Source organism: Marmota marmota, unplaced genomic scaffold (genome assembly GCF_001458135.2).
Source record: "Marmota marmota marmota unplaced genomic scaffold, marMar, whole genome shotgun sequence".
Classification (NCBI taxonomy): domain Eukaryota; kingdom Metazoa; phylum Chordata; class Mammalia; order Rodentia; family Sciuridae; genus Marmota; species Marmota marmota.
The window spans coordinates 10,936,468-10,959,479 of NW_025999991.1; the positions used below are offsets into that span (position 1 = coordinate 10,936,468).

Here is a 23,012-nt window from a genome sequence, read left to right on the forward strand (position 1 = left end):
CTTCTTCCACCATGGACAGGAGGCCACTGCGGTTGAGCACCAGCTGTGTGCGGGCAGCAGTGCCACAGGCCCTCTCTTCTCCAAGTCCTCCTTGTACAAATGAGACCTAGAGCAGCACCTCCTCAGCCAGGAGGCCGGACCAGGCAGGCCAGGCTGCGTGGTGCAAGAGGGCGTCCTGCTGGGCCCAAGCACATGCCCCGGCTCCCCCCCTCCTCTTCAGGTGGCTCTGTCTCTCCCAGGTGGTCCTTGATGAGGGGACAGAGTGCCCAGGCAGAGCAGAACCACACGCCTCTTGCTTCCCCCCAATGGATGAAGTTCATAAAACAACCTCCACAGTCCGCTTGGAGCCACTGTGGGCCCCGGGGCTGAGGCCAGGCGGGGACATCCTGCCGCCTGAGGGTCCAGGCCGGCATGGCTGCTTCAGTTGTTCCTCTGTAACAGGAGAGCTGGACCAGCAGCTCGTCCTGACGTTCATGACTTATGAACACGACTCAATCAATCTTGTGATGACTGATTTTCTACAATTACTTTCCCACGAGGAGTGATGCACTGGGCTTCCTTGACCTGTCCCCCCGATTGTTAACCTAAACCACATGATGAGACACAGAAGGAGGCCTGGCCAGGCCCTGCAGACCCGGCCTCCTCGGCACCTCGAGCTTCTGCAGCCCCTCAGGCTGGGACTGGGCCGGCTGCTCGCCCCACCCAGTGCCCCACCCAGTGCCCCACCCAGAGCCCCACCCATGGCCGGCTTCCTAGACCGGCCCTTGGAGGAGCACCATTTCTGTGAAAAGGTGGTGGATGTTTATTTAAGAACAAAAAATAAAGCCCAAATCACCAAACTGCCCTGTACTCCTGCCTGTGCTCTGACCTGTCCCTGGGCTGCATGCCACTCTGTGCCCTTTAGCTTGGGTGAGCTGTCCCCAAGATGGTGGCCCCAGCCAGCATGCCCCCTTCCCTGCTTCACTTGTCACATGGCAGGGGCTGTACCACCAGGAGGAAAGGTGACTCCCGCCAGTTGACAGATGGTGGTGATCTCGTCTGAAGGTCACTGACCCTGAGTGTTAGGGCCAGCACAGCCAGAGGGTCTGCTGAAGACCCCTCGCCACCCAGAAGCAGCCTCTCTCCTTGGCAGGTGCTCACCACACACCCTGCGGGTTTCACTCTTGGGCTAGGTGCCCAGTTCCACCAGGATCACCCAGGTTCTAGACCTCCAGGAAGTCAGCCTCCTGTGGTGAGCGAGGGGTCCGGTTTGCTCCAACACACAGGCCGCGTGTGCAGAGGCCGCTGCGACTGAGGCTCTCTGGGCAGAGGGGTGGTTGTATGCTAGAAACCGTTGGTGGGACTCGAGCTGGAGTCTCAGCCGGCCGAGGAGCCGCAGGGCGGTTTGGGGCGATGCCTTTCTACTTGAGGGTCTAATGATCTGCTTCCTCTTTGCCATGTTCTCGCTAGAACTCGCTGGTGGTCGAGATTCCACCTTTCCGCAACCAGAGAATAAGCAGCCCCGTCCAAGTCAGTTTCTACGTCTGCAACGGGAAGAGAAAGCGAAGCCAGTACCAGCACTTCACCTACCTTCCTGCCCACGGTAACGCTGCCTTTCTGACCTTAAGTGCCGAGCATGAGCAGAGGGGGTGCTTTGTCTAAAAGACGCTGTGAGAGGATGTTGCTGTGCAGACGCGGGCTGTGTGGACATGTTCGGCCATGTGTATCTGTGAGCAGGACAAGTCACTGTCCCTGCAGAGGCCAGGAGAGCTGCGGTGGGCTCCTTGGTCACTGGAGCATTCTGGGACAATGCTGCTCATTTTGCATATCTCTTGGAACACACGACGGGAAGGCAGGGCTCTTCGGCACTCAGAGGCTGAGGTGGTCTTGGGGATGCACACCCTCAGATCCATAAGGGGGGACAGCAGAGAGGTGCAGCCACTTGGCAGGGGACTTCAGAAGCAAACCCTCTGCTCCACACGAGGCCAGCACGTGAGGCAGCTGCAAGGAGCTAAGCGGTCCTGTGCTCCTGTGGCACTCCCCGTGGCTCGTCCCGCTGCCCAGTGGCATCTCCCAGTGGCAGGAGGCTTCCCCAGTTAGTGCCTCTGCCCAGTCTGACTGTCCCTTCATGCACGTGGGGATTGCTCCTTTCCTCCCCAAATCAGCTTATCTTCTCGACATCTTAGGGTGCTATCTTAGCAAAAAAAAAAAAAAACAACCCACTGTTTGTCATCTCACTCCCTAAACTAGTAGAAAAGAAAGGTGTGACCCAGGATAGCCTGGGACTTTCTGTGTGGCCCAAGTCGCTGCTTGGGCTGCCTGGGTGTGTTCAGAGAGCACAAACTCATCCTCAGGTGTATCGTATTTCGGGGTAAACATCCTTTTATATTGTTGCTTTTTAAAAGAAAAGCCTGAGCGATTCGTATAATTTCAGAGGGAAGTTGTATGCTAGAAACTGTCTGCAAGTGCAGCCACATTGTGATCTTAGTAAGATCCAGATTACTTTGAATGTTTCAGTTCCCTCTAAATGTGAGAGGCCCAGAATGTCCCAGTTGGTACTAATCTGGTGGCATTCGTAGTGCCAGTCCCAGAAGTGCCGCTTGGGCTTGGTGACGTGTGGTTGCGTTGCCAGGCAGGAGCACGGTGCTGCAGGTCTGTGCTGATCTCCACCATGGCGGCGGCTCCTCCGCCCCACTTCACACATCTGGACCCATCTTGGGCAACGCGTGATAGAGCACACAACAGAAAGCAGTCTTTTTGTGAAAGTGTAGTGATTGTGTCCTAATTAAACTTCAGGCATGGTTGACCAAAAATTGAATATCTTAAGGAAAATATGGGCCTCTCCAGGAGAATAGACAACGGTGGCAGCGTAGAACAAGCCTGTTCCCCTCCTGCTTGCGGGTGCTGCAGGAGCTGTTGGAGCACAGAGAGGCCCTCCCGCAGCACAGGCCTGGGGCACAGTGCGAGCCCCCCACGGAGGCCCAGGAGCTCCACAGCCGAACCTCACAGGGTGGGCTGCCCCAGCTCAGCCGGCCGAGGCCCCACCCATGTGCCCCCTGCTCCGCCTCTCACGCTCCACGCTGACATCCCACAGGCCTCCTGCCATGGCCTGCCCTGCCCACGGCCTGTCCCAAGGCCCCTCTGCAGCAAATTCCTCCACCACTGGCTCCTGGCCTCTCTTCAGCCTCCTCCGCCCTACTCTCCTGGACATTTGCCTCCCATACTGTGGAGCCCCCAGGTAGCCTTTGGCCCCAGCCTGGTCTCAGGGGCTCTGACAGTGTTCCCGCACCGTCAGACTGTCAGCCACTTTAGAGAGCCTCGGTCCCCAGCAGCGCCCAGTGCCTGGTGTGGCTGGCTGTCATCTGTGCTTCTTGAACTAATAAACGAGCAGATGGAGAACTGGAGCCCCTGTGTCCAGCGTCCTGTCTACCGTCTCAGGCCTCCAGCCGCTGTGGGGCTGGGCGGGGGCCTTGGAGGGTGGCCTTGCCCTGGCACTGGTGCTGGGGTCCCACCCGGGCGTTAGGCTAGGGCTGCTCGCGCTCTGCCCCGCTGGCAGCTGCAAACTCGAGGCTCATCCTGCGCAGGAGGAGGCTCTGCCGCAGGCAGTCGAGGCTTTAGCTTGGAGGTGCCCACTGACCCGGAGGCGCTTGGTCCTGACCCTCTGCTGCTGATGCTGTCTGGTCCCCACGGGCCTCTCGTCCACTGCTCTCCTAGTCTCTGCTAACAGGCAGTTCTTCCTCCAGCCACAGAACGTGCTGTGGAGGGGTGTGAGACACGGACACACGTCCCTTCACACCCCGTGAGGTTCGTCCCCCACGCAGTGTGTGGAGGGCATCTCCAGTTTCCCTTTTAAGGTCAGGACACGAGAGTGTGCCCTCCGGGCTGCGTCAGACACCGCCTGTCTCTCCCACTCTCCATGAGCCCTGATGGAGAGCTGTGTCCCTGTGGGGAGGATGGTAAAGGGAGCTGTGTCCTTTGGGGAGGACGGGGCAGCCCGGGGCCACCAGCTTCTGCTCAGTTCGAGCCGACATCTTCTCTGGAGACTCGGCAGCAGAGGAAAGCCCAGCAGCTCTTTGCCCGCCTGCACAGCTGCTGGCCTTGCTGGTCTCTTGACTGAGCCGCTGCCCACTGCCATCGAGGTGGGCCCGGAAGGACAGCCGGCCCCCTCGCCCTCTGTGGGGCCAGCGTGTAGCGGAGGAGTTCCACGCCAATGTGAGACGCCAGGAGGGGAATGTGCCCAGCCGGCTGGAGTCCCTGCCCTCAGCCCAGGCCTCCCTGGGATGGCCATCGAGCGCAGGTGGCAAAACACGGGCGCAGCCGGAGAGGGCTGCGAGCTCGCGTGGGCACGAAGCGGCTTCCCGAGTCCTCCAACGTCACTGCTTCTGTGTGGCTGAAAGGAAAGTGCGCTCCTTCTGTCCAGTGGTGGTTGCCGGGATGACCCACAGGATGGATGGGCAGGTGTGGCCATGGGTCTGTGCTGCTGTTCCAACTCTCCAGTCGGAAGCAGAGAGGACACCAGAGCTGCAATCTCAAGGCAGAGGGACATCTCTGGTGGCTCCCACATGGGCATCCACATGGCCCTGGCTCCCGCTGGAGTGTCCTGCCATGGTCCAGGGGCAGAGTACTTGTTTAAAATGAGAAATAAATAGCAGCATCGTGGATCTTTGAGACTGTTCCTCCCACCTGAAAGCGTGGTACTCGTTTGCTGGAAAGTGCCGCAAGGGACAGCCCCTCCACCTGGGCTCCCACGTGCAGCTAGGCGCCCACCTCAGCCCCCAGGAGCGCCTGCCTCTGGGCCCCTGTCCTCTGCCTTTGTCGGGGGCCCTCTGTGTGGCCAGAACTCCAAGGAAACAGGCAGCCCTGCAGAGGGTCTCCTGGTGACTGGGCACGCGTGTGACTGTGGGGCGGAGAAACAACCGTGACAGAAGAGCCCAGTCGGTGCAGCCACCAGGGAAGATAGGCTCTGGACCTCAGGCTCCTCACCCCCGGGTTCCAGCCCTCCCTGTGGAGGGTGGACCTGAGCGCACTGGAGGATTGAGCCCCATTCCTGACCTGCGTGGTCACTAACAAGCCTCTGGTCCTGCAAGGGGACCTAAGGCTAGAGCTGGTTCTGCCTTGGGGGAGAAGAAATCCGTTTCCTGGGTTTCTTGTCTGCCTTCTTCAATCAGAAATGACAGTAGTGCCAGGGGGTGTCGGCAGGGTGGCTGGGGTGGGCTACGCAGCCAGGTTCTACAGCCTTTCTGCTCTCCCAGTGAGGGCCACTGGGGCTGCGAGCTGTCACGGACACCAGGCTGCTGCCCACCAGCTGCCCAGCGCCAGTTCCGGGGCTTGTCTTTGCCAGTGCCACCCAGACGGCAGTTGGCCGAGTCAGGGGGCTGGCTGAGGCCACCTGCTTCATGGTGGTGATGAAGACCGGGCTGGGAGGAGCCGCCTGCGCCTGCCTGGGGCTCAGCCTGGGACGTGCTGGGGCCCTGGCCACTGTGGGGAGGGATCGGGGTGTGGGCAAAGCTGGCTCGGCAGTGGCTAGCAGGCAGACGGGCCCACCACACACCCTCTCGGCCCCACGTCCCTTCAGAGCCGTCTGGTCTCACCTTTCCACTGAACTTTCCCGTGTGTCTCCCAAGTCCACTGCAAGTCAGTCCGACCCAGACAAGTCCCCCCATGAAACCAGGATCGACGCTTGTGACTTCCACTACGCGTCCAGCCGCCCTGGGAGGAAGTGAGGTCTTCACTGCCCTTGGCCGCCTCTCGGTCTGTGCGCTGCCAGGCACCTTGGACCCTTGGTGCCAGACACAGCCCCTGGTTCCTCGCCCTCACCTGGGCCTGGAGTGAGTGACCTCCGGCCTTGACGGTGGCTGGCCTGCAGATACTCCAACATCCACACAAATGCCTTCCTGGCATCAAAACCTTTCACAGCTGGGCAGCCACTGGGCACTAGTTGGGTCATGCATGTGGGGATCAAGCCAGGCCCTCCTCAGACCTGCTGGACTGGGCCTCCAGACCCTTGTTACCCAGCCTCTTCTCTGAGACAAAGCCATGTGCTCTGTGACTCCCAGGTGACAGCTGCCTCTTTGCTCGACAGCCAACCCCATGGCCTCCAGGCCTGGAGCCCACTTGTCAAGCTTTGGAGACAGACCTATCTGCCCAGAGCGTCGAGGCCTTTCTGTGCTGACCTGGCTGCTCCCAGGACGCCTCGGGGCAGAGGTTATCCAGGCAGCCCTGGGATGCCCTCCCATCCGCCTAGGGCCCGTGCAGCCCATGTGAACTGCCGCACCAGAACCCGTGGCCATTCTGGTGTCAGCATGGCCACCTCCTCTGTGAGGGACCAGAGGTTGTAGAGGACATGTCACCAGGCCCGGGCTAGAAGCCGGGGCCTCCCCTTCATGGCTGAACCCACTTGATAAGTGACACGGGCCCTCTGCCCACATTCCCCATCTCCTGGGCCGTGTGTGACCACGTGCCCAGGAGTGTTGATTCTGGGAACCCAGGTGTCCCAGCCTTGTCCTCTGAAAGCAGAAAACCTTCCCCAGGAGGCATCCCCAAGGGCAGCTGCCCCCAGCTCCAGGCCCTGTGGGTGATGATGCCCTCGACTCCCAAAGGCCTTGGGGTCAGCCGTGTGCTCTGGGGCCACCATGCTCAGGAGTGGGCTGGTCCTGTGGACACTCCGGAACATTCTTGCTGAGCCAGCTCAGCCCTGTGGGAGCTGAGCCTCCATGGCCTGCGCAGCCTGACCCAGCTTTCCATGCCCCAGGGGAAGAGGGTCCCTGCCTCCCTCCCCACACTCCCAGGGCTCTGGCCCCTTCTCACCTATGGAGGGCTCTCCCAGGAGGCCCCGGTGTTAGAAGGAGGTCAGGCCTGCCCAACAGCACAGGCATGGACATGGTGACCACCTCAGAAGTGCAGATGACTGCTCGCACACCTGGCTAGCACCTTGCATTCTAGACCGGGGAGATGCCTGAAGGCAGAGAACTGCCCCCGGAGAAACTGAGGACCCGAGGGAGGTTGCTGGCAGGAGCCATGGAGTGCACTGAGTGGGGACGGCTGGGACAGGGAGGCTAGGGCCCTTGCGGAGCAGGCCAGCGAGTGAAGGGTGGGGATGTGGACCACCCAATACAAGCAGGGTGAGCCAGTGCCGACCAGACTCCCGAGCAGGGTGGACTCCCAGGGAGGGGGGTGGGCAGGGGTCTCCACCTGCCACCCCACGCCCAGACGGCAGCCTGCCTCCCAGACAGGTCCCAGGTGGCCAGCAGAGCCAGGCCGCCTGCCGATCCTTATCCTCCGGCCCCGTCTCAGGCTCTGGGCCCACGCTGCCTGGAAGCCAGCCCCGGGGGGGGGGGGGGCGTCACGTCCGGGAGCAGGGTGCAGCTCTCCAATTCCTGGGCGAGGCCGGGCCTGTGTATTTTGGCTGGTGTGGTCTGCTCCGACCGTCCTCTGCCGTGGGTCTAACTAGGATTGTCAGATCGCTGTTTGATTGGCAGCAGCTCCTCCACACCTGTGACCGTGGGCTGGCACCCACACACCAGAAAACACTGCCCCTCATTCTGGGCCTGGGCTGGGCCTGGCTACCTCACCTCGACTGACGCTTGGTGATGTGGCGAGTCTCTGAGCCCTCTCTGCTGCTGGGCCTGGGCAGGATCCGGGAGACCAGGGAGTTCGGCCATAGGCTTGTGTGTGCACAGTTGGGACATGAACTTCCCCATGACCCCAGAGCTGGACCTTCCTCAACACCCTGGGAGCCGCCTCCGCGGGGAAGAGCAGCCATGTTCCCCGCGGAGGAGAGACGAACTCGGCACCGCAGAACCCAGCTCCCTGTGCGGGCAGCCTGCCTGGGAGCGCCGACGCCTCGGCTGCAGGGAGTGTGACCTTGTGTGTCAGTCAAGGCTGGGCCTCGCTGTTCATGGGTGTTGGGGCTCGATGTCCTGCAGCCAACCGGAGCAGTCTGGTCTGTCCTCTGGGGCTTGGCCTTTGCATGGCCCTGTGGGTTCTGCACCGCAGAACCTCTGTGGTGGGAAACCCAGCTGAGACACTCATGGCCACTTGGAATGTGGGCGTACAGCAAGGGGACTAAGGGGGACTCGAGGGGACAGTGCCTTCCTGTGCCCAGCACACCCAGGCAGGCCTCGGCCACCTTGTCACTCATTCCAAGCCTGGGGCTTAAACAGGGCTTGTGACACTCAGCCCTGGAGCTATGGGGTCCTAGACAGGACGCCACTGGGCCCTCGCAGGGCAGATTCCTGAGGACAGCAGTGTGTCCTCTCTGTGCTGCTGGCCTGGGAGACAAGGGCCACCTGCAGGACAGCCATCGGCACTCCACCAACGAACAGCCCTGTCTCTAATACAGTCTCTGTGGGGTGGGCTTTAATGCCCATGGGAAGCCCCCTCTAGCTCCCAGGGTCCTGCGTTTGTCCACCTTCTCCAGGGGGGTCTGGGAGTGGGTGCTGACGCCAACCAGTCTCTAGGGGAGGGGCACGTTCCTCTTCACTCCCACTGCCTTGGCAGGTCTGGGAAACTGAGGGCGGGACGGAACAAGCCGAGAGGTGGCCTGGTGGTGCCCGGGGGCCTGGGGCCCTGGCTCGGCAGGCAGCCCCACACAGCACCACGCGTGCTTCAGCATAGCGGGCCCGAGGGCAGGCTGGTGAGAGCGCTGTCCCCCATGGCATCTGCAGGGCGGCCTCTCTGCATCCGGGCTGTCTGCCGGGGTCAGATGCCGGGCCTCCCGGGTGGGTGGTAAGGAGGTGGGGCAACTGTCCACGAAGTGTTGCTCACCAGGGAGTCCAGCCTCTCACATTTATTTAGAGACAGCTTAATTTTCCAAATAAAACACTAGGATTTGCTAGGTGCTGGCACTCAGTGGAGCCAACCCCAAACTGGTGTTTCCCAGGGGAAGGTGGGTTTGCCTGCACAGAGCCCCCAGTGTGTCCTGGGGGGCTGAGGGGCAGAGCCCTCTGCAAGGGCTCGTACAGCTCCGTGCACACAGAGGGAGGCTGCGCACCATCAGGACATGAGGGGACAGCAGGAAAGGGGCCCAAAGTCACGTGCACAACCCTGCAAGAGGCCCAGCCCCAAGCCCCTGCCCGGGGAAGGAGCTCAGGGAAGACAGCCTGGGGTTCGGGTGGCACCTGAACTTCCCTGGGAGGTCACCCACCCTTGCCAGTGGCCCGCTGCAGGGGCCCTGGCCACTGACTCTTTCATAGACAGGACTCTTGGGGTTCAAAGCCAAACTGCGAGTCTGAGCCTTCATTTCTGCTCCTGGGTCCCATTAGGGGTCCTCCAGCCCCCCATTCTGTCACCTGTTAAAATGGGTGTTTGTGGACCGTCACCCCCACCCCAGGCCAGGCAGGAGGAGACCTGGGCTGGGCTGGGCAGGTCTAGCTGCTTCCAGGGTACTTTCTGGGTGACTGCAGGAGGGCCTATGGCCAAGCGGGCGGGCAGGAACTCTGTCCACCCCAGGCCCAGCCCGGCCAGCAGGAACGTGTTCGCACTGGCTCCAGGGTGGTATGGCAGGGCTCAGTCTGAGAGCCCCAAGGGCACATGGACCCAGCAGGGCAGCCAAGGGAGACCACACGGGAATGCTTGCTGGGCCTTGGGAACACAGCTGCTCTGTGCCAGCCCCAGCTCTGCCTGGCCCGAGGGCCCAGCCACTGACAACAGGACTAGGAGGTGGACTCACTGGGGGGCACCCTGCCCACGGGCTCAGGAATGTTTCAGAATGCCCTTTGGCCCATAGGGGCTGCCAGGGGGCCAGGAAGGGCACCTCTCATGACACTGTCACCTGCCACTGAAGCCATCCCAGGCTAGGGTGGGAGGGATCAGGGATCCAGCTCTGAGCTTCCCTGGGAGAGCCCTGTAGCTACAGAACACTGGCCAGAGGCAGGACTTGAGTGCCACACGAGAGCCATGACAGGCAGGCTGGGGACCCAAGCCGAGAGATTCCTCGCACAGTGCTCAGCTGTGCCCATGGCACTTGGCTGTGTGGAGTCCAAGGGCTCTGTGGCCGCAGACACCAAGAGCCCGGCTTCTCCGTGAGCACGCCTAGTGAGCAATGGCCACTTCAGGACCCGCATCCCTCTTTCACGCCTCCACTCTCTGTGATGAATCCAGGTCACAAACTCGCCACCAGGCAATGTGGTATTTCTCCGGGTGGCTGGTCTCGCCTGCTGAGTCAGGCCACACTGGATCCCAGGACCACAACCCCACAGCCCAGTGGGCCGGAGCCTGCAGGAGCACAGCACTGGTCAGTGAGGATACTCCCTCCACGTGGATCAGCAGAGGACGGGCAGGACCAGACTCCGGGGCTTCCGCGCAAGACATGTTCTTTCCAATGGGAGACAGGAGGCACCTTCCTGTGTGGCTCTGGCTATCTCAGAAGCCCACATGTGGACAGCAGCACCTTGCAAGGACACTTAGCCTGCAGGCCTCTTCAGTTCTGCTGGGAAGACCTGACCTCGTGGCTGTCCACCTAAGCCGCCTCCCCTGGGTGCAAGGGACTGATGGCCCTCCTCCGGCACCACCCCGCTGCTTCCCTTGGGGACGTGGGACCTCAGAAGGGTAGCCTGGAGGAGACGCCGGTAGCAGCCCAAAGAGCAAAGGCCCAGGCACCAGCACCTTCCAAGACGAGGCTCCCCTGTAGGCATGGCCCCAGATGCTGGGAAACTGCTCCAGCTGCAGTGCCCAGTGGGCACCACGACGGCAGCCAGGCTGAGAGAGGTGGAGGGCACGTGGTTCCCAGCCAGGGCGGGGCCTCACCGGCTACAGGGGGCAGGCATGCTGGGCCCGCGGGCAGCCCGTCTGGTGGCACCCACTCAAAGCTCGGCTGGAAGGCACCTCTCGTGACATGGTTCCAAGCCTCTGCCCCATCTCTCCTCAGCGTGAGGGCACGCCACAGCCCCAGAGAGCAGCAGGGACCACTGGGTAAGTGCAGGGCTGGAGGGGGGAGCCTGTGGCTTCCAGCCCTGTGCTGAGGAGGGAGGAAGGCGAGATAGGCCCAGCCCAAGACCTCCTTCCCTGTCCACTCTGCAGCCTCAGAGCCAGAGGCCTGGAGTCCCTGCACCACCGCCGGGTGCCCAGACGGCCCAGTCACCACGAGGCTTCTCCAGCAAGAACCCAGGCACTTGGAGAGAGGCAGGAGTTAGCGCCCGGCCGCAGGCCTCCTAAACAGGCATGAACAACAGCTCGAAGGGCCTGGGGGCGGCACCCTGCCTACTCCCCGCCTGGCCTCTCTGGCCTCTGGTGGCTGGCCCAGGTCCAGCCTCTGCTTGCTGTCACTGTCCCTGTGTGGCAGATGAATTACGTCTGCCAGCTTTCATGGGGCAGCTGTGTTGGGGCTCCACCATCGTGTCCTCCAGGGCAGTCGGCAGAGCTTTCCCAGGCAAGGAGGGCTGGGGGCACCTGGCTCAGAGCACAGTGCAGCGGAGAGGACCCAGAAGGGCACTAACGTAGCCTTCCAGACACACCATTTTAGGATCCTGAGCTCTGGGAGTCGCCAGTATAGAATTGGACCTTGGCCGTGGACGCTGGCCTTTCACAGGGGCGTCTTAAATGGCTGGCTGCTCGTTCACCTGGCCTTTCAAGTGACAGCATGTCCCTTCCAGGCCAGCGTCGGTTCTCAGAGCTGGCTGGGCCGCACACTGCCTCCCAGGTGCCTCTCTGGGCCTGACTTCCTCCCACCGCACGCCGGGGCTGGATTCACAACATCTTTAACCAGCTGGAGCGATTCTGGCTGGGGCAGTTCCTGAGAGGCAGCCTCCCCTGCGGAACCGTGGGGAGGGAGGTGGGCTCTGAGATGAATTTGTGTCCTGTGTGTCCACCTGCCTCGCATGGGCTTCGGGGTTCCAGACTGCTAGGACCCTCGCAGCTCCTCAGGCCACGGCTGGGATCACAAGTGTGACTTCCCAGTGCCCAGTGCTGTGCTCCCAAGCACAAGGACGTGTCCTCAGGGCAGGTGCCGCAGGCCCTCCCTCACACACAGCCGTCCTGGGACCTGCACAGGAGCAGGCCTGGGGAGAGGGCCGTGGCCGTGGCCTCAGACCCTCCCAGGGAAAGCTCCTGGCCCGCGGTGTCACACAGGACCCCACACCCAGTGCCTCCCTCAGCTGAGGCTCTAGGAGCAGCCAGTGTCCGCCCGCCGTCGGGGCTGAGAGCACGGCTCCCGACGTACATGTGAGAAGCTGATGGGATCCCTGAGGAGGGTTCGTCCGCCTCCCACCCTGGGGAGCCACGGAGCAGGGCTGCACCACGTCCGGCCTCAGGCCGAGACTGAGAGGGCTCCTTCCAGGGCGGCCAGGCCCGCTCCCCAGCCCAGGCACTACCAGGCCTTGCTGTCCAGGGCCATCTCGGCCGTCAGCTCGGGATTCCAGGTCACTGCCACAGAACAGCCTCATCATAGGCGACGTGGGCCCTGCAGGGAGGCACCAACAGCCCCCTGACTCCCGGGGGGCATGGCTAGGGGCTGGCTCCTGCTGTCGTCCTGTGACTGACCCACTGCTCTGCATATGGCCCGTCACCCTGTCACAGTGCGGCTGGTGGCAGCTCTCTGAGGGACTCCAGTGTGGTGCACCCTGACTTCCAGGGCCTCGTGGGCGATGTCCTTAGGAAAGGAAAGAGAACCCCTGGTGCTGGGTGGCACAGGCAGCGGGCTGCCTGGGGCAGGTGAGCCACGTCCTCTCCTGGAAGGTCGTGGTCCACTGGGGTGTCCACTTGGCCAATGGACAAGTCCGGCCCTCCCTGCCCTCTCAGAGGCTGCCCTCAGCCCACTCCCAGGTTAGGCCCAGGAGCACCCTGGGCGCAGGTCTGGAATCCCTGGGCTCGGGTGGAGAGCGGAGGCCCTGAGGGACATCTGCAGCCTCAGTGGAGCGAGGCCTGCCAGGCGGGAGGACAGCACCAGGGCTGCAGCCGGGTCCAGGAAGGCCGAGGAGGTCGCCCCTGCTGCTTTGCCTTCTGCAGTCAGGCCTGCCTGAGTCCAGGGCCGCAGAGCCCACACCTGCCCTCGGAGCACAAGAGGGTGCTTTAAGGATCTGAAGCCCTGGGGCTGGGGGCTCAGGGTAGCACCCCTGCCTGGCATGTGTGCGGCACGGGGTTCGAGTCTCAGCACCACATTAAAATAAATCAAGGTCTATCAACCACTAAAAAATAAAAATATTAAAAAAAGACCTGAAGGAATGAGGATGGGCAGGAGGAAGCTAGCCACCACCTCCAGGGCTGGAGGCAGAGCCACGGCACCCGGGAGCCTCGTGCAGAGCCACGGGGCTTGTGGCAGGGCCACCCTCAGCAAGATGCTCCTGCCGGGAAGTCCGTCTGCGTGGCTCATAGCTGTGGTGCAGACTGCCCGCCATGGTGCAGAGCAGATGCATGTTCTCGCTGGCTCAAAACCGTGGTCACAAGTTTTCTCTCAAAATGTAGGTGTGCTTCCATTTGCGGAGGAAGCCGGTCCGCCTGCGGGGCACGTGTGCTCTGCTTGGTGCCCGGAGCCTGTCTCAAGGGCTGGCACCCAGGCCTGCAGGTGGCGGGGGCGGGGAGCCTCAGTTGCCGACCCTCTGCCAGAGCCACGTGCGCAGCCTGTGAAGAGGCGAGAGGTGGCGGGCGCCCCAGGACAGTGCCTCGGGAGCCATGGCCCTACTCACTGAAGCGCACTCCTGCTGGTCGCTTGCAGAGTAAGCTGGCCATCTAGACAGCTCTTCTGAATGGCAGAAGAGGTGAGGCCAGTAGACTGCAGCCGTGACAAGAGTGGGAGGGCAGAGCAGGCCCTGCTGGGTCTGCCTGGTGCCTCTTCTCTGCCCACGTGCCACCCGCATCCCACCCGACTGGGCTGCGGAAGTGGAGGCACACAGCACCAGGGAAGACCTGGCTCCCGCACTGGCCGTGGCTGGGACTGGGGCCCAGCCCCAGAGGCCACGTCTTTCCTGCACCACAGCCTCTGTGGGCCTAGAGAGCCCGCAGCTCTGGATCTGGGGCAGAGCGGCCTGTCTCCTGCTAGCCAGCTGTCTGCACTTCCCGCACAGGAGTGGAGACGGGAGGCAGCTTTCCCGCTCACGCTGACTGCGTTGTTTTTAAAAGTGACTCATAGCCACTCCTGCAGCAGATGGATGTGGTGCCTCCCCACCAGTAACTGCTGCGTCCAAGGCCAGGCTCCCGCTCCTTCAGGGGACGCGTATTGGCGTCCATCCGGCAGGGGCAGTGCAGTAGTGCCTCGAGTTAAAGTTTTCACTTTGATTGCTACAAATCCTCTGGCCTTTGGGCCCAAAACTTCTACTGCAGTTTGCAAATGGGTGTTTATAGCACGTTAGAGCTGGGGCAGATTCCAAGGAAAACAGTCCCGGTCCTCAGTATTGGAGCCAGCTGCGACTCTCCCAGCCGCTGACTCACTGGGCTCTTTAATTGGGTGGGAGAAGCTGTCGGACACGGGGCTCAGTCAAGACGCTGTTTGTTTTCACGGGTGTCCTGGCCACAGCCCTCCTGGCCGTACCCATCTGCAACCTGTGTTCATCTGACTTTTTCTTCCTCCTCACAGTTCCAGTTATAAAAACAGAGCCCACGGATGACTACGAGCCCACCCTGACCTGTGGAGCAGTGGGCCAGGGGCTAGGTCCCCTCCCACGGCCATGCTACAGCCAGCAGCTCACAGTGCCACCCGACCCTGGCTCCTGCCCGGTGGGGGGCTTTGCCCCCTGTGCCCAGAGGAGCAACCTGATGCCCACGCCTCCCAGCGCAAGCCCGAAGCTCCATGACCTTTCCTCTGCTGCCTACTCCAAGGGTCTTGCCAGCCCAGGCCACAGCCACCTTGGACTCCAGCCACTGGCTGCAGAGGACCCCACCCTGCGGGAAGTGCCGAGACCCCTGGCCATGCAGCCCGGCTCGCCTGAGCAGCCCCCTCCTGCCCTGCTGCAGCCGCAGGTGAGTCCACTTCTGAGCAGTAGCTGTCCTCTCGGTCGCCAGCAAGCTCTGTGTCCCAGCAGCCCCTCTTCTCCACCTCCGTCCGCTGCCCACGGGCCACCCTGTTTGCAGCCCTCAGCCCACCCTCCCACCATGGGCCACCAGCAGCACCAACTGCCAAAGGGTCGAAGGAGCGAGGCTCCCACCGCGAGACCACAGTCACTGCCAGAGGTGCGGGAGGACAGTGCTCATAATTTGGCCCCTATTCCTGTAATGGTCAAGCGAGAACCTGAAGAATTGGACCAGTTGTACCTGGACGACGGTAAGTGCCCGTGCCGGTGCAGGTGTGCGCTCCACCCGGTGCCCCAGCCTGAGTTTGTGCAGGAAGGCGGGCTGTGCCACCAGGCTGTCGCAGAGGAGCGCCCTTGGACGGTGTGGCCTGGAGACAGTGGCCTGGGCAGTGCTGGCGGGGGTGTCTGCTCCAGTCATCTCGGGGGCCCTACCCCTACCAGGGCCAATTAACTGGGGACCACCAGATTCATGACAAAAACTGAGAAAAGAGTCACCGGCCCACACTCAGGAAGTCCCAGCTTGTAAGGCCTCCCTTGGGACCACGTCCACTCAGGTCTTCCTGGCTCGGGTGTCTGGGAGGTTCCTTAAAGGACAGTCTTTAAATACCGCCTAGCAGTGCACCTTCTAGCCAGGGCGCCCACCAGCTCCGTGATTGCTGTTGTGCTCTGGGCAGCCACAGGGAACAAGCTAGATGACATGGTGTAGTGGATGGGCACAGGAGTGAGCTACAGGTGACTGATCTGGACACGGTGTGTCTAGGCTGTCTGCAGAGCAGGACTGGTGGCAGAGATCTCGGGTTCTGACGTCTTTCCGTGGTGATGAGGAGATCTCTTGCTCTTCTGTGGACTGTCTTTGGCGAGTCACAAGGAGCTCCAGGCCACATAATTGCTGTGGCAGCTGGTCTGGTGAACGGAGCCGGGGACCTGCTGGTTGGTAGGTTCCTGGTGTTGTCCCTGAAGGCATCTGAGCTCTGACTGAGGCACGGTCAGTTTTCCCAGGTGTGGATCGTCTTCTAGATCAGCATGCAAAGCCACCCACCTGGAGCAGGGCCGGGCCCCCTCCTTCCTCGACCACTCAGGCAGGGCTGTGACAGCCAGGATGTGTTCCTCTCAGGCCAGGCCAGGGCCTGGCCACCTCCCATGCAGCTCAGATCTGGGTCCAGCTGGCTTCTACACAGCAGTGGCCATTCTGCATGGGCACAGCCCCCGACGCTCAGGTCTGGGAGCATCCAGGGTCCATGGCAGCCTCTGTGATCTGGTGGGCAAGGCCCTTGTGCCAGGGTCTCAAAGGCCTCTGCTGAGAACTCCTGCAGGCTCCTGACTCATGGCCGTGAGCTTCTTGAGGACAATGCATGCAAATCATGGGCTCAGGGGGTTTTAGCCCTGGTCTACGGTGTATGTGCTGGTTGTGTCTGTGTGCAGCAGGGCCCTCTCTGTCCACCTCCTCTGTCCATGACAGCCGGTTAGAGGCATTCCTCCCTGGTCTCTGCTTCCTTTCACGTCTGTGTCCTAGGGCCAGGGCTCTGGAGAGTGGACGCTGCTGTGCCGGTGTCAGGAAGGGTTCCGCTAGTGTGCGCATCGCTCCTTCCCCGTCCCCCTTGGGCCTGTCACGGTGGCGCAGCAGCCTGTCTGCCTAGGTGGGCGGCCTGGCCCAAATGGGCTTCTGCCTCTGCCCCTCACTGTACATTGCCCAGGCCGCGCTGGTGTTGCCTGCTGAGCTCTGTGGCCGGCAGGGGCAGTGCAGCTGGCCAACCCTGGGCTCCACATCTGGGCAGTGCCCTTTGGCCCAGAGACAGGAAGCGGGCCTTGGCCAGGTTTCCTGCAGTGCTAGAGGTCACAGCTGCCCACGTCAGATGCGGCTGTTGTGAGTGTGAGATGTGGGGCAGGTGAGCCGCGCTGGGAGGAGCAGGTGCTCTTTCCGGGAAGTCAGCAGGGCAGGACGCGGCGCTGGGGCTGTGCACAGGGAGCGCCGCCGCCGGGAGGGGGCCGGGAGGGGGCCGGGAGCGCCGTTGCTTTGGCATGTGTTTTGTTGAGTTTCACCCTAACTCCCGAGAGGACCAGAGGCGTTTCCGACCTCTACCCTGAGGTGCAGCATCGCTGACGCGGACAAAGGAGATAGACGCCCCAACTCTCTGGGGGGAGAAGGGGCCCCGCCAGGCAGAGGCCTGTCCTGCATTTGGCGTCTTTTCCATTTGATTTGCGGCCACCCAGGGGAGGAGCATCATCAGAGTTGGAAACAACCTTTCCAGTGACTTCAGAGTGGAGAGCAAACCAACATTCCCGTCCACACAACAGGGGGAGGTCAGAGTTGGGGGGCAGACACACTGGGTTATAGGTGGGCGTCTGGCCTCGGGTCGAGGGGCTCCTTCTGACAGCCCCAGGGCTGTGCTGGGCATGGCCAGGCTGAGCAGGCCGGGCTGTGCTCCAGGATTCTGAGTGGCTCTCTTCTGGAATATTCCTCTGCGTGGTCCTCGTCCGAGTACAGACCTAGTCTCCTGCAACCACACAGTCGCCTGTAGGAAGGGACACAGGGGCAGCCAGCAACAGGAGCCTCTGGCCAGGAGGGCTGGGCTGGGGACTGAGGAGCACAGGGACCCTGAGGGCCTCCCTTCCCGGCCAGGGTGCAGTGAAGGTCCTCGGCACACTCCACCTTCCCCTGGCCACTCCTGACGTCCTGCTCAGTGCTCAGGCCAGCAGGGTGTCTGGCTCCTGTCTCTTGGTGACCCTGGGGCCACCAGGCTGGGAGGTGTGGGGAGGAATGTTCCTGGCCTGTGCTGGTTTCTGGTTTTGTCTCTTGGGCATGCCGGGTGAAAAGGCCGTGGTGACAAAGATGGCCTTGGTGGTGCACACCTCCCAGCGGCTCAGGAGGCCGAGACAGGGGAATCACGAGTTCAAAGCCAGCCTCAGCAACAGCGAAGCGGTAAGCAACTCAGTGAGACCCTGTCTCTAAATAAAATACAAAATAGGGCTGGGGATGTGGCCCAGTGGTCGATGCTCCCTGGTACCAAGAAAAGAAAAGGCCGTGATGAGATGCCATGTCCGGGTCCAGAGGGTCAGTCTGCTCACTGGCCCCAGAGGGCCTGGGTGCCCTGGGACTTGCAGGACACTGCACTGGGCCTGCTTTCCAGTAGCCCCAGGAATAATGGAGGCTCAGAATAAAAAAATGAATCCCACTTTTTTTTTTTAAAGTATTCTTAGGTTTCCAGCCCTTTCTAGGCTCAAGTTTTACTGCAAAAGTCCTTAACCCATAAATACATTCCAGTGACGATTTCTTTTTTGTTCCAACAATCTGCATAAGATGTGAGCTTCCAGTTTAGACTTCTCAAGCACAGCAGCACCACAAAGGCACATATTAAAACTGTTAGCACCGTGGACCTCACATGGTTCTGAACGTGATTTTAGGTTAGGGTCCTGAGATCAGGCCAGAGCTCTGTAAGAGCTCTTTCCTGGGACTCTTTCCTAAGCTGCCCGTCGTGGAGAGGCCTGTGTGGCCTTGCTCCTGCTCTAGAGGCAGGCCCTCTGGAGGGCGCTGAGCTGGGTGGCTCCTCACACCAGCCCCTCCTCGTGTGGACGCCCCCAGGTCAGAAGTCCTAGAAGAGCCACAGAGCACTCTCCCCCCACTGTGGACTAAAGTGAGGGGTCCCGAGGCACTTCCTCTATTGCTGCCCCTTCTCATGCAACTGCCCTGCAGCCTCTGCCACAATCGGGCCTTTCAGTCCTCTCTGGGGCTCTTGGATGTCCAGGACGCTACGTGTCGTTACAACAACGAGCGCGTCTGCTGTCTGGGCTCTTCTCTCCTCACCCTCCCCTGCTTTCCTGAGTTTAAGCTGCTCTGGGAGAGGACACAAACCTCTCCTCATGGAAAGTTTTACTAACCTGGCAGGGCGCCCGGGGCTGAGCCTTCCCCATTGCTAACGACGATCGCAAGTCTGTGCAGCAGTGATCAAACACGCCGAGCCGTGAATATTAGGGACACAGCTACTGCCTGGTGGGCAGAAGGGTGGACTCAGCCGTGCACATCAGTCATGAGGCTCAGTCCTTCGTGCTGGGTGGGAAGTCTGCACGGGGGTCACTGGCACAAAAACCACACCACACGCCTCCCCGGGGTGGAGGCTGCTGTGGGTGGAGTAGACCAGCAGGCTGCACTGGCCCTTCTCAGAGACCCTGAGGAGGATCTCCTGACGTGAGTGAGGCCATCCATCAAGCCCAGGCCTGAAGCGGCTGCCTGCTGCTGAGAGGCGTCCACTGCTCACTCCTGGGCGAGGAGGGACACGAAGGGCAGTTTCCAACCCGTGTGTGTGAGCCACAGTGCATCAGACGTTGGCAGAGACCCTGAGGTTCTGTCTGGGTGTCTGCCACCCTATAGATGCGACCTGTGTTCCACTGTAGCCAGCTGAAGGGCTGCTGCTGGGAAGGAACAGGCCGTGTGTCCTGCTGACTGCCCAGAGCTTGGTCCGGCTCACGTGATCAGGGCTGCTGCTGGGCTCCAGGGCAGCTGCAGGCAGGACCGGGCCCTCCCGGGAAAGCAGACGGAGCAGGCAGGCAACTCAGCTGCCCACTAAGCAAGTCTCCCTGTAAATAGTGTGTGTCTGGCCACTGTGGACACGTGTGGCTGCCGCTGCAGGCTTTCTTTCTGCGAGCGGCTAGCTGTGATGCGGTACCGCGTCATTTCCTGCAGTTTCCTGGTGCAGCATCGCTCGACGCTCTGTTGAAGTCCCTCTGCCGTCTGCCCTCTCTGTGCTTGGGAGGGAGGTCAGCAGTATTGCTTCCAGCTGTCACTGACCATGCTCCTGTGCTCCTGGGGAACGGCACTGAGCTGGTCCCTTCTGTCAGTGAAGAGGTGGTGACAACCATTGATCTGGGGAAGGAAATGGGGTAGGAAAGACAAAGGAGAGGTGAGGAAGCTCCTGGGGGCACGGGGGCGGCACCACAGAGGTCTGGGCAGGGGCCTGGCAGTGTCGCCCCTCGTAGGCGGCCCAAGGCGGGGCTGTGGCGTGAGTGCTCGCAGGCCAGTGCTCCTTCTGGCCCCACAGACCCAGTGCTGACCTTGTGCAGATAGGCCAGACCTTTTCCGGGACCTTCTGCCCGTGCTCCTCAGCTCTGTGCCCACCGAGGAGCCCCCCTGGCCTTCCTCTCCAAGCTCCCATGGAGGAGCACCTTGTTCAGCCCCGAGCCGGCCAGTGGCACAACGCTATGCTGGTGCCAGAGCACACAGCCGTCAAGCACGAGGTCACATTCAGAGTGTCCAGCTGTTGGTGGCCCTCTCCAGAGCCGGCCAGGCGGGAGGGCCATCACAGCTCTTCTGCAGAGCATCCAGGTTCCGAGGCTCCCTGGGCACTGGGCCTCCTGCTGCAGCTGGGGCACAGGGCCTCATAAGTGCTCCTCCCAATATGAAAGTGCTTCTTCCCCTGGGCTCCTGGGGGAGCCAGGAATCACCGACTCAGAGGTGGCTGCCCAGGGTACAGGACAGGGTGACCGTCAGCTAAAGCGGCCTGGCCGATGCCACAGGACATGCGGCTGCCATGACAGAAAGCTGTGAGGCTGTGACGGGCGCCACGGCTCAGGGGCCCTGACCTCACAGCTGCGGGTCCCCCTCGCACGGCCCTTGCAGGCAGAGCTGCCAGTGCCGACCCCACCGTGCACAGCGGGAAGCCTCGACTGAGACGGGAATGTGACTGCACTGCTCAGAGCTGTGGTCAGGAGTGTGACGGGAACACCGCTCCAAACGCCTGCACCAACCTTGGCTCCGAGGTGGACGTGCCCCACTGCAGACAGGACCAAAGGCCCCTGCTCATCCAGGGGGATTGGGCCTCGGGGGCCACAGAGAGGCAGTATTTTTCCTCATCAAGGAATATCTGTTCGTCAACAGGAGGGGCTCTTGACCACTAGGAAGCTGCACAAAGGATCCTGGTCACTCAGCTGTTCCCCCAAAACAGCAATAATACCCACAAAACTGTCAAAATTAACAAAGTAAACAGAATCATTCAGGAAGCACTGGGCCTTGCCCACTCCCAGCCCTCGGGGCAGCTGCGCTGAGCCAGTGGCTCCCCATGGGGGAAGCTGACCCCTGAAAGCCCTTCCCCGATGCGCAGTAAGCACTTGACTGGTCCCAGGGCTCCTGGAGATGCCCATTCCAGGCCTGGCAGGGTCAGCTGCAGGGCAGTCGTGAGGGTGGGAGGCGACCAGGCTGGGCTCTCAGTGCGGGGAGGGAGAGCCTGACCAACCCGCATGACCACGGGGGTGGAAGTGTCCGGCATGATTTTGAGGACCTGGATGGCAGTGCATGTGTGAATGGATGCTGCAGGCTCGGGAAGAGAGGCCCAGCTACTTGCCTCTGCTGATCACCTGCTGGCCACCTCTGCTGACTGCCTCTGCTGCCCGCAAGCCACAGCAGAAGTGGAAGCTGAGCTGGCCATGAAGGACCTGGAAGGGAGGGCTGAGCCCATGGATGTGCTCAGGGGAGTGCGGGACTCGGTGGCTCCAGAATGGGGGACCTCCTCCTCACAGTTGCAGATCAAGCTCCGTTTGCCCCAGGAGAGTGCTGGGACACCAGAGAGGGACAGAAAACATACTGTCCATGCTCTGCGAGGACACCGACGGGCAGGAGTAGCCAGGAGGCAGTCATCGGGCCACAGCAATGGGAAGGGGCACCTAGCAGCAGCTGTAGGTCCTAACAGGGAGTCCTAGTCCAGGGCAGCTGTGCCCATCACCTGCCACGTCCAGTTCTAAACCGCGGCACTGGAGATGTGCAGAGAAGCCTGGAAACACATTCGTCCATAGCCACAGAAGATGCCTCAAGAGGTCTCAAGTGTCAGACTAAGTTGCGGAGAGCAGCGGAGACGTTAAGTCACCTATTATAAACATGTTCAAAGAACTAAAGAGAACTGTATTTAAAGAACTACAGGAAGTGTCACAAATCTGCCTGTCAGATAAAGAACAGCAATAATGAGGTAGATAGAAAGAATTTTTAAAGCGTGAAATAGAAATTTTAGAGTCAGAAAGTACATTGGCGGGCTGGGGTGTGGCTCAGCGGTAGAGCACTCACCTAGCACATGCAAGGCCCTGGGTTTGATCCTCAGCACCACATAAAAAAATAAATACATGAATAAAATAAAGGTAATGTGTCCAACTATAACTAAAAAAAAATACATATTTAAAAAAAGTACATTGGCTAGCCAGGGCAAGGTGGTGCACACCTGTAATCCCTGCAGCTCAGGAGGCTGAGGCCGGAGGATGGCGAGTTCGAAGCCAACCTCAGCAACAGTGAGGCGCTAAGCAACTCAGTGAGACCCCGGTCTCTAGATAAAATACAACATAGGACTGGCTCCGTGGCTGAGCGCCTCTGAGTTCCATCCCTGGTCCCCCCACAAAAGTCCAATGCCTGAAATGTAGAGTTTATTAAGAGAGTAAATGACATGTTGAAGCTAGCAGAGGAGAAGAAGCAACACTGTGAAGGTAGATCGACAGACGGTCCCATCCAAGCCGCTGAAGGAGCCCGACACGGGGAAGGCAGCCGGGCGTCGGGCACACACGGTTCGAGCCCTGGAGCAGGGCGGGAGACGAGTGGGGACATGTGGAGGAATAATGGCTGAAAGGGCACAGACTCGATGGGAACATTACTCTGCACATCCAACATAGGTCAGCAAACCCCAAGCAGAATGAAATAAGAGATGGACACCCAGAGACCATCCTGGAGCGGGCGAGGAGGGTCCTCAGGAACAGAGCCTCCTGAGAAAGATCGACGACTTCTCCTCGGGACTGTGGAGGCCAGAGACAGTGGCACGTGTCTCAAAAATGCTGAGAAGATAGCTCCAGGAATTCTGTATCTGGCAAAACAGCTTCAAAATGAAAAGCGAAGTAAAGGTATTTTTAGACAAACAAAGATGCCCGGGGTGCATTTCTAGTCATCTTGACATCCAAGAAACACTAAGGGAGTCCTTCAGGCTGTGGGTAACTGAGACCCACACTAAGACGGACAAAGCACTGGCAAAGCAATCATATAGGCAAATAGAATGACAGTGTAAACACATTTTAAAATTCTCTTATTCTCCTACCTGATTTAAAGGATAATTGGATAAGACAGTAGCTATTAAA

General features: G+C 60.8%; 1 protein-coding gene across 7 annotated transcripts in view; it reads left to right on the plus strand.

Moving 5' to 3' along the window:
- Positions 1 to 23,012, plus strand: part of Nfatc1 (nuclear factor of activated T cells 1) — a 99,237-nt gene that overhangs the window by 57,774 nt on the left and 18,451 nt on the right. For 6 of the 7 annotated variants that reach the window (XM_048806678.1, XM_048806680.1, XM_048806681.1 and 3 more), the window contains 2 exons: positions 1,450 to 1,582; positions 14,486 to 15,169. In XM_048806678.1, the coding sequence (XP_048662635.1) occupies positions 1,450 to 1,582; positions 14,486 to 15,169 (817 nt within the window). The remainder of the gene's footprint in view (positions 1 to 1,449; positions 1,583 to 14,485; positions 15,170 to 23,012) is intronic. The other variant, XM_048806682.1, reaches the window with a different exon arrangement.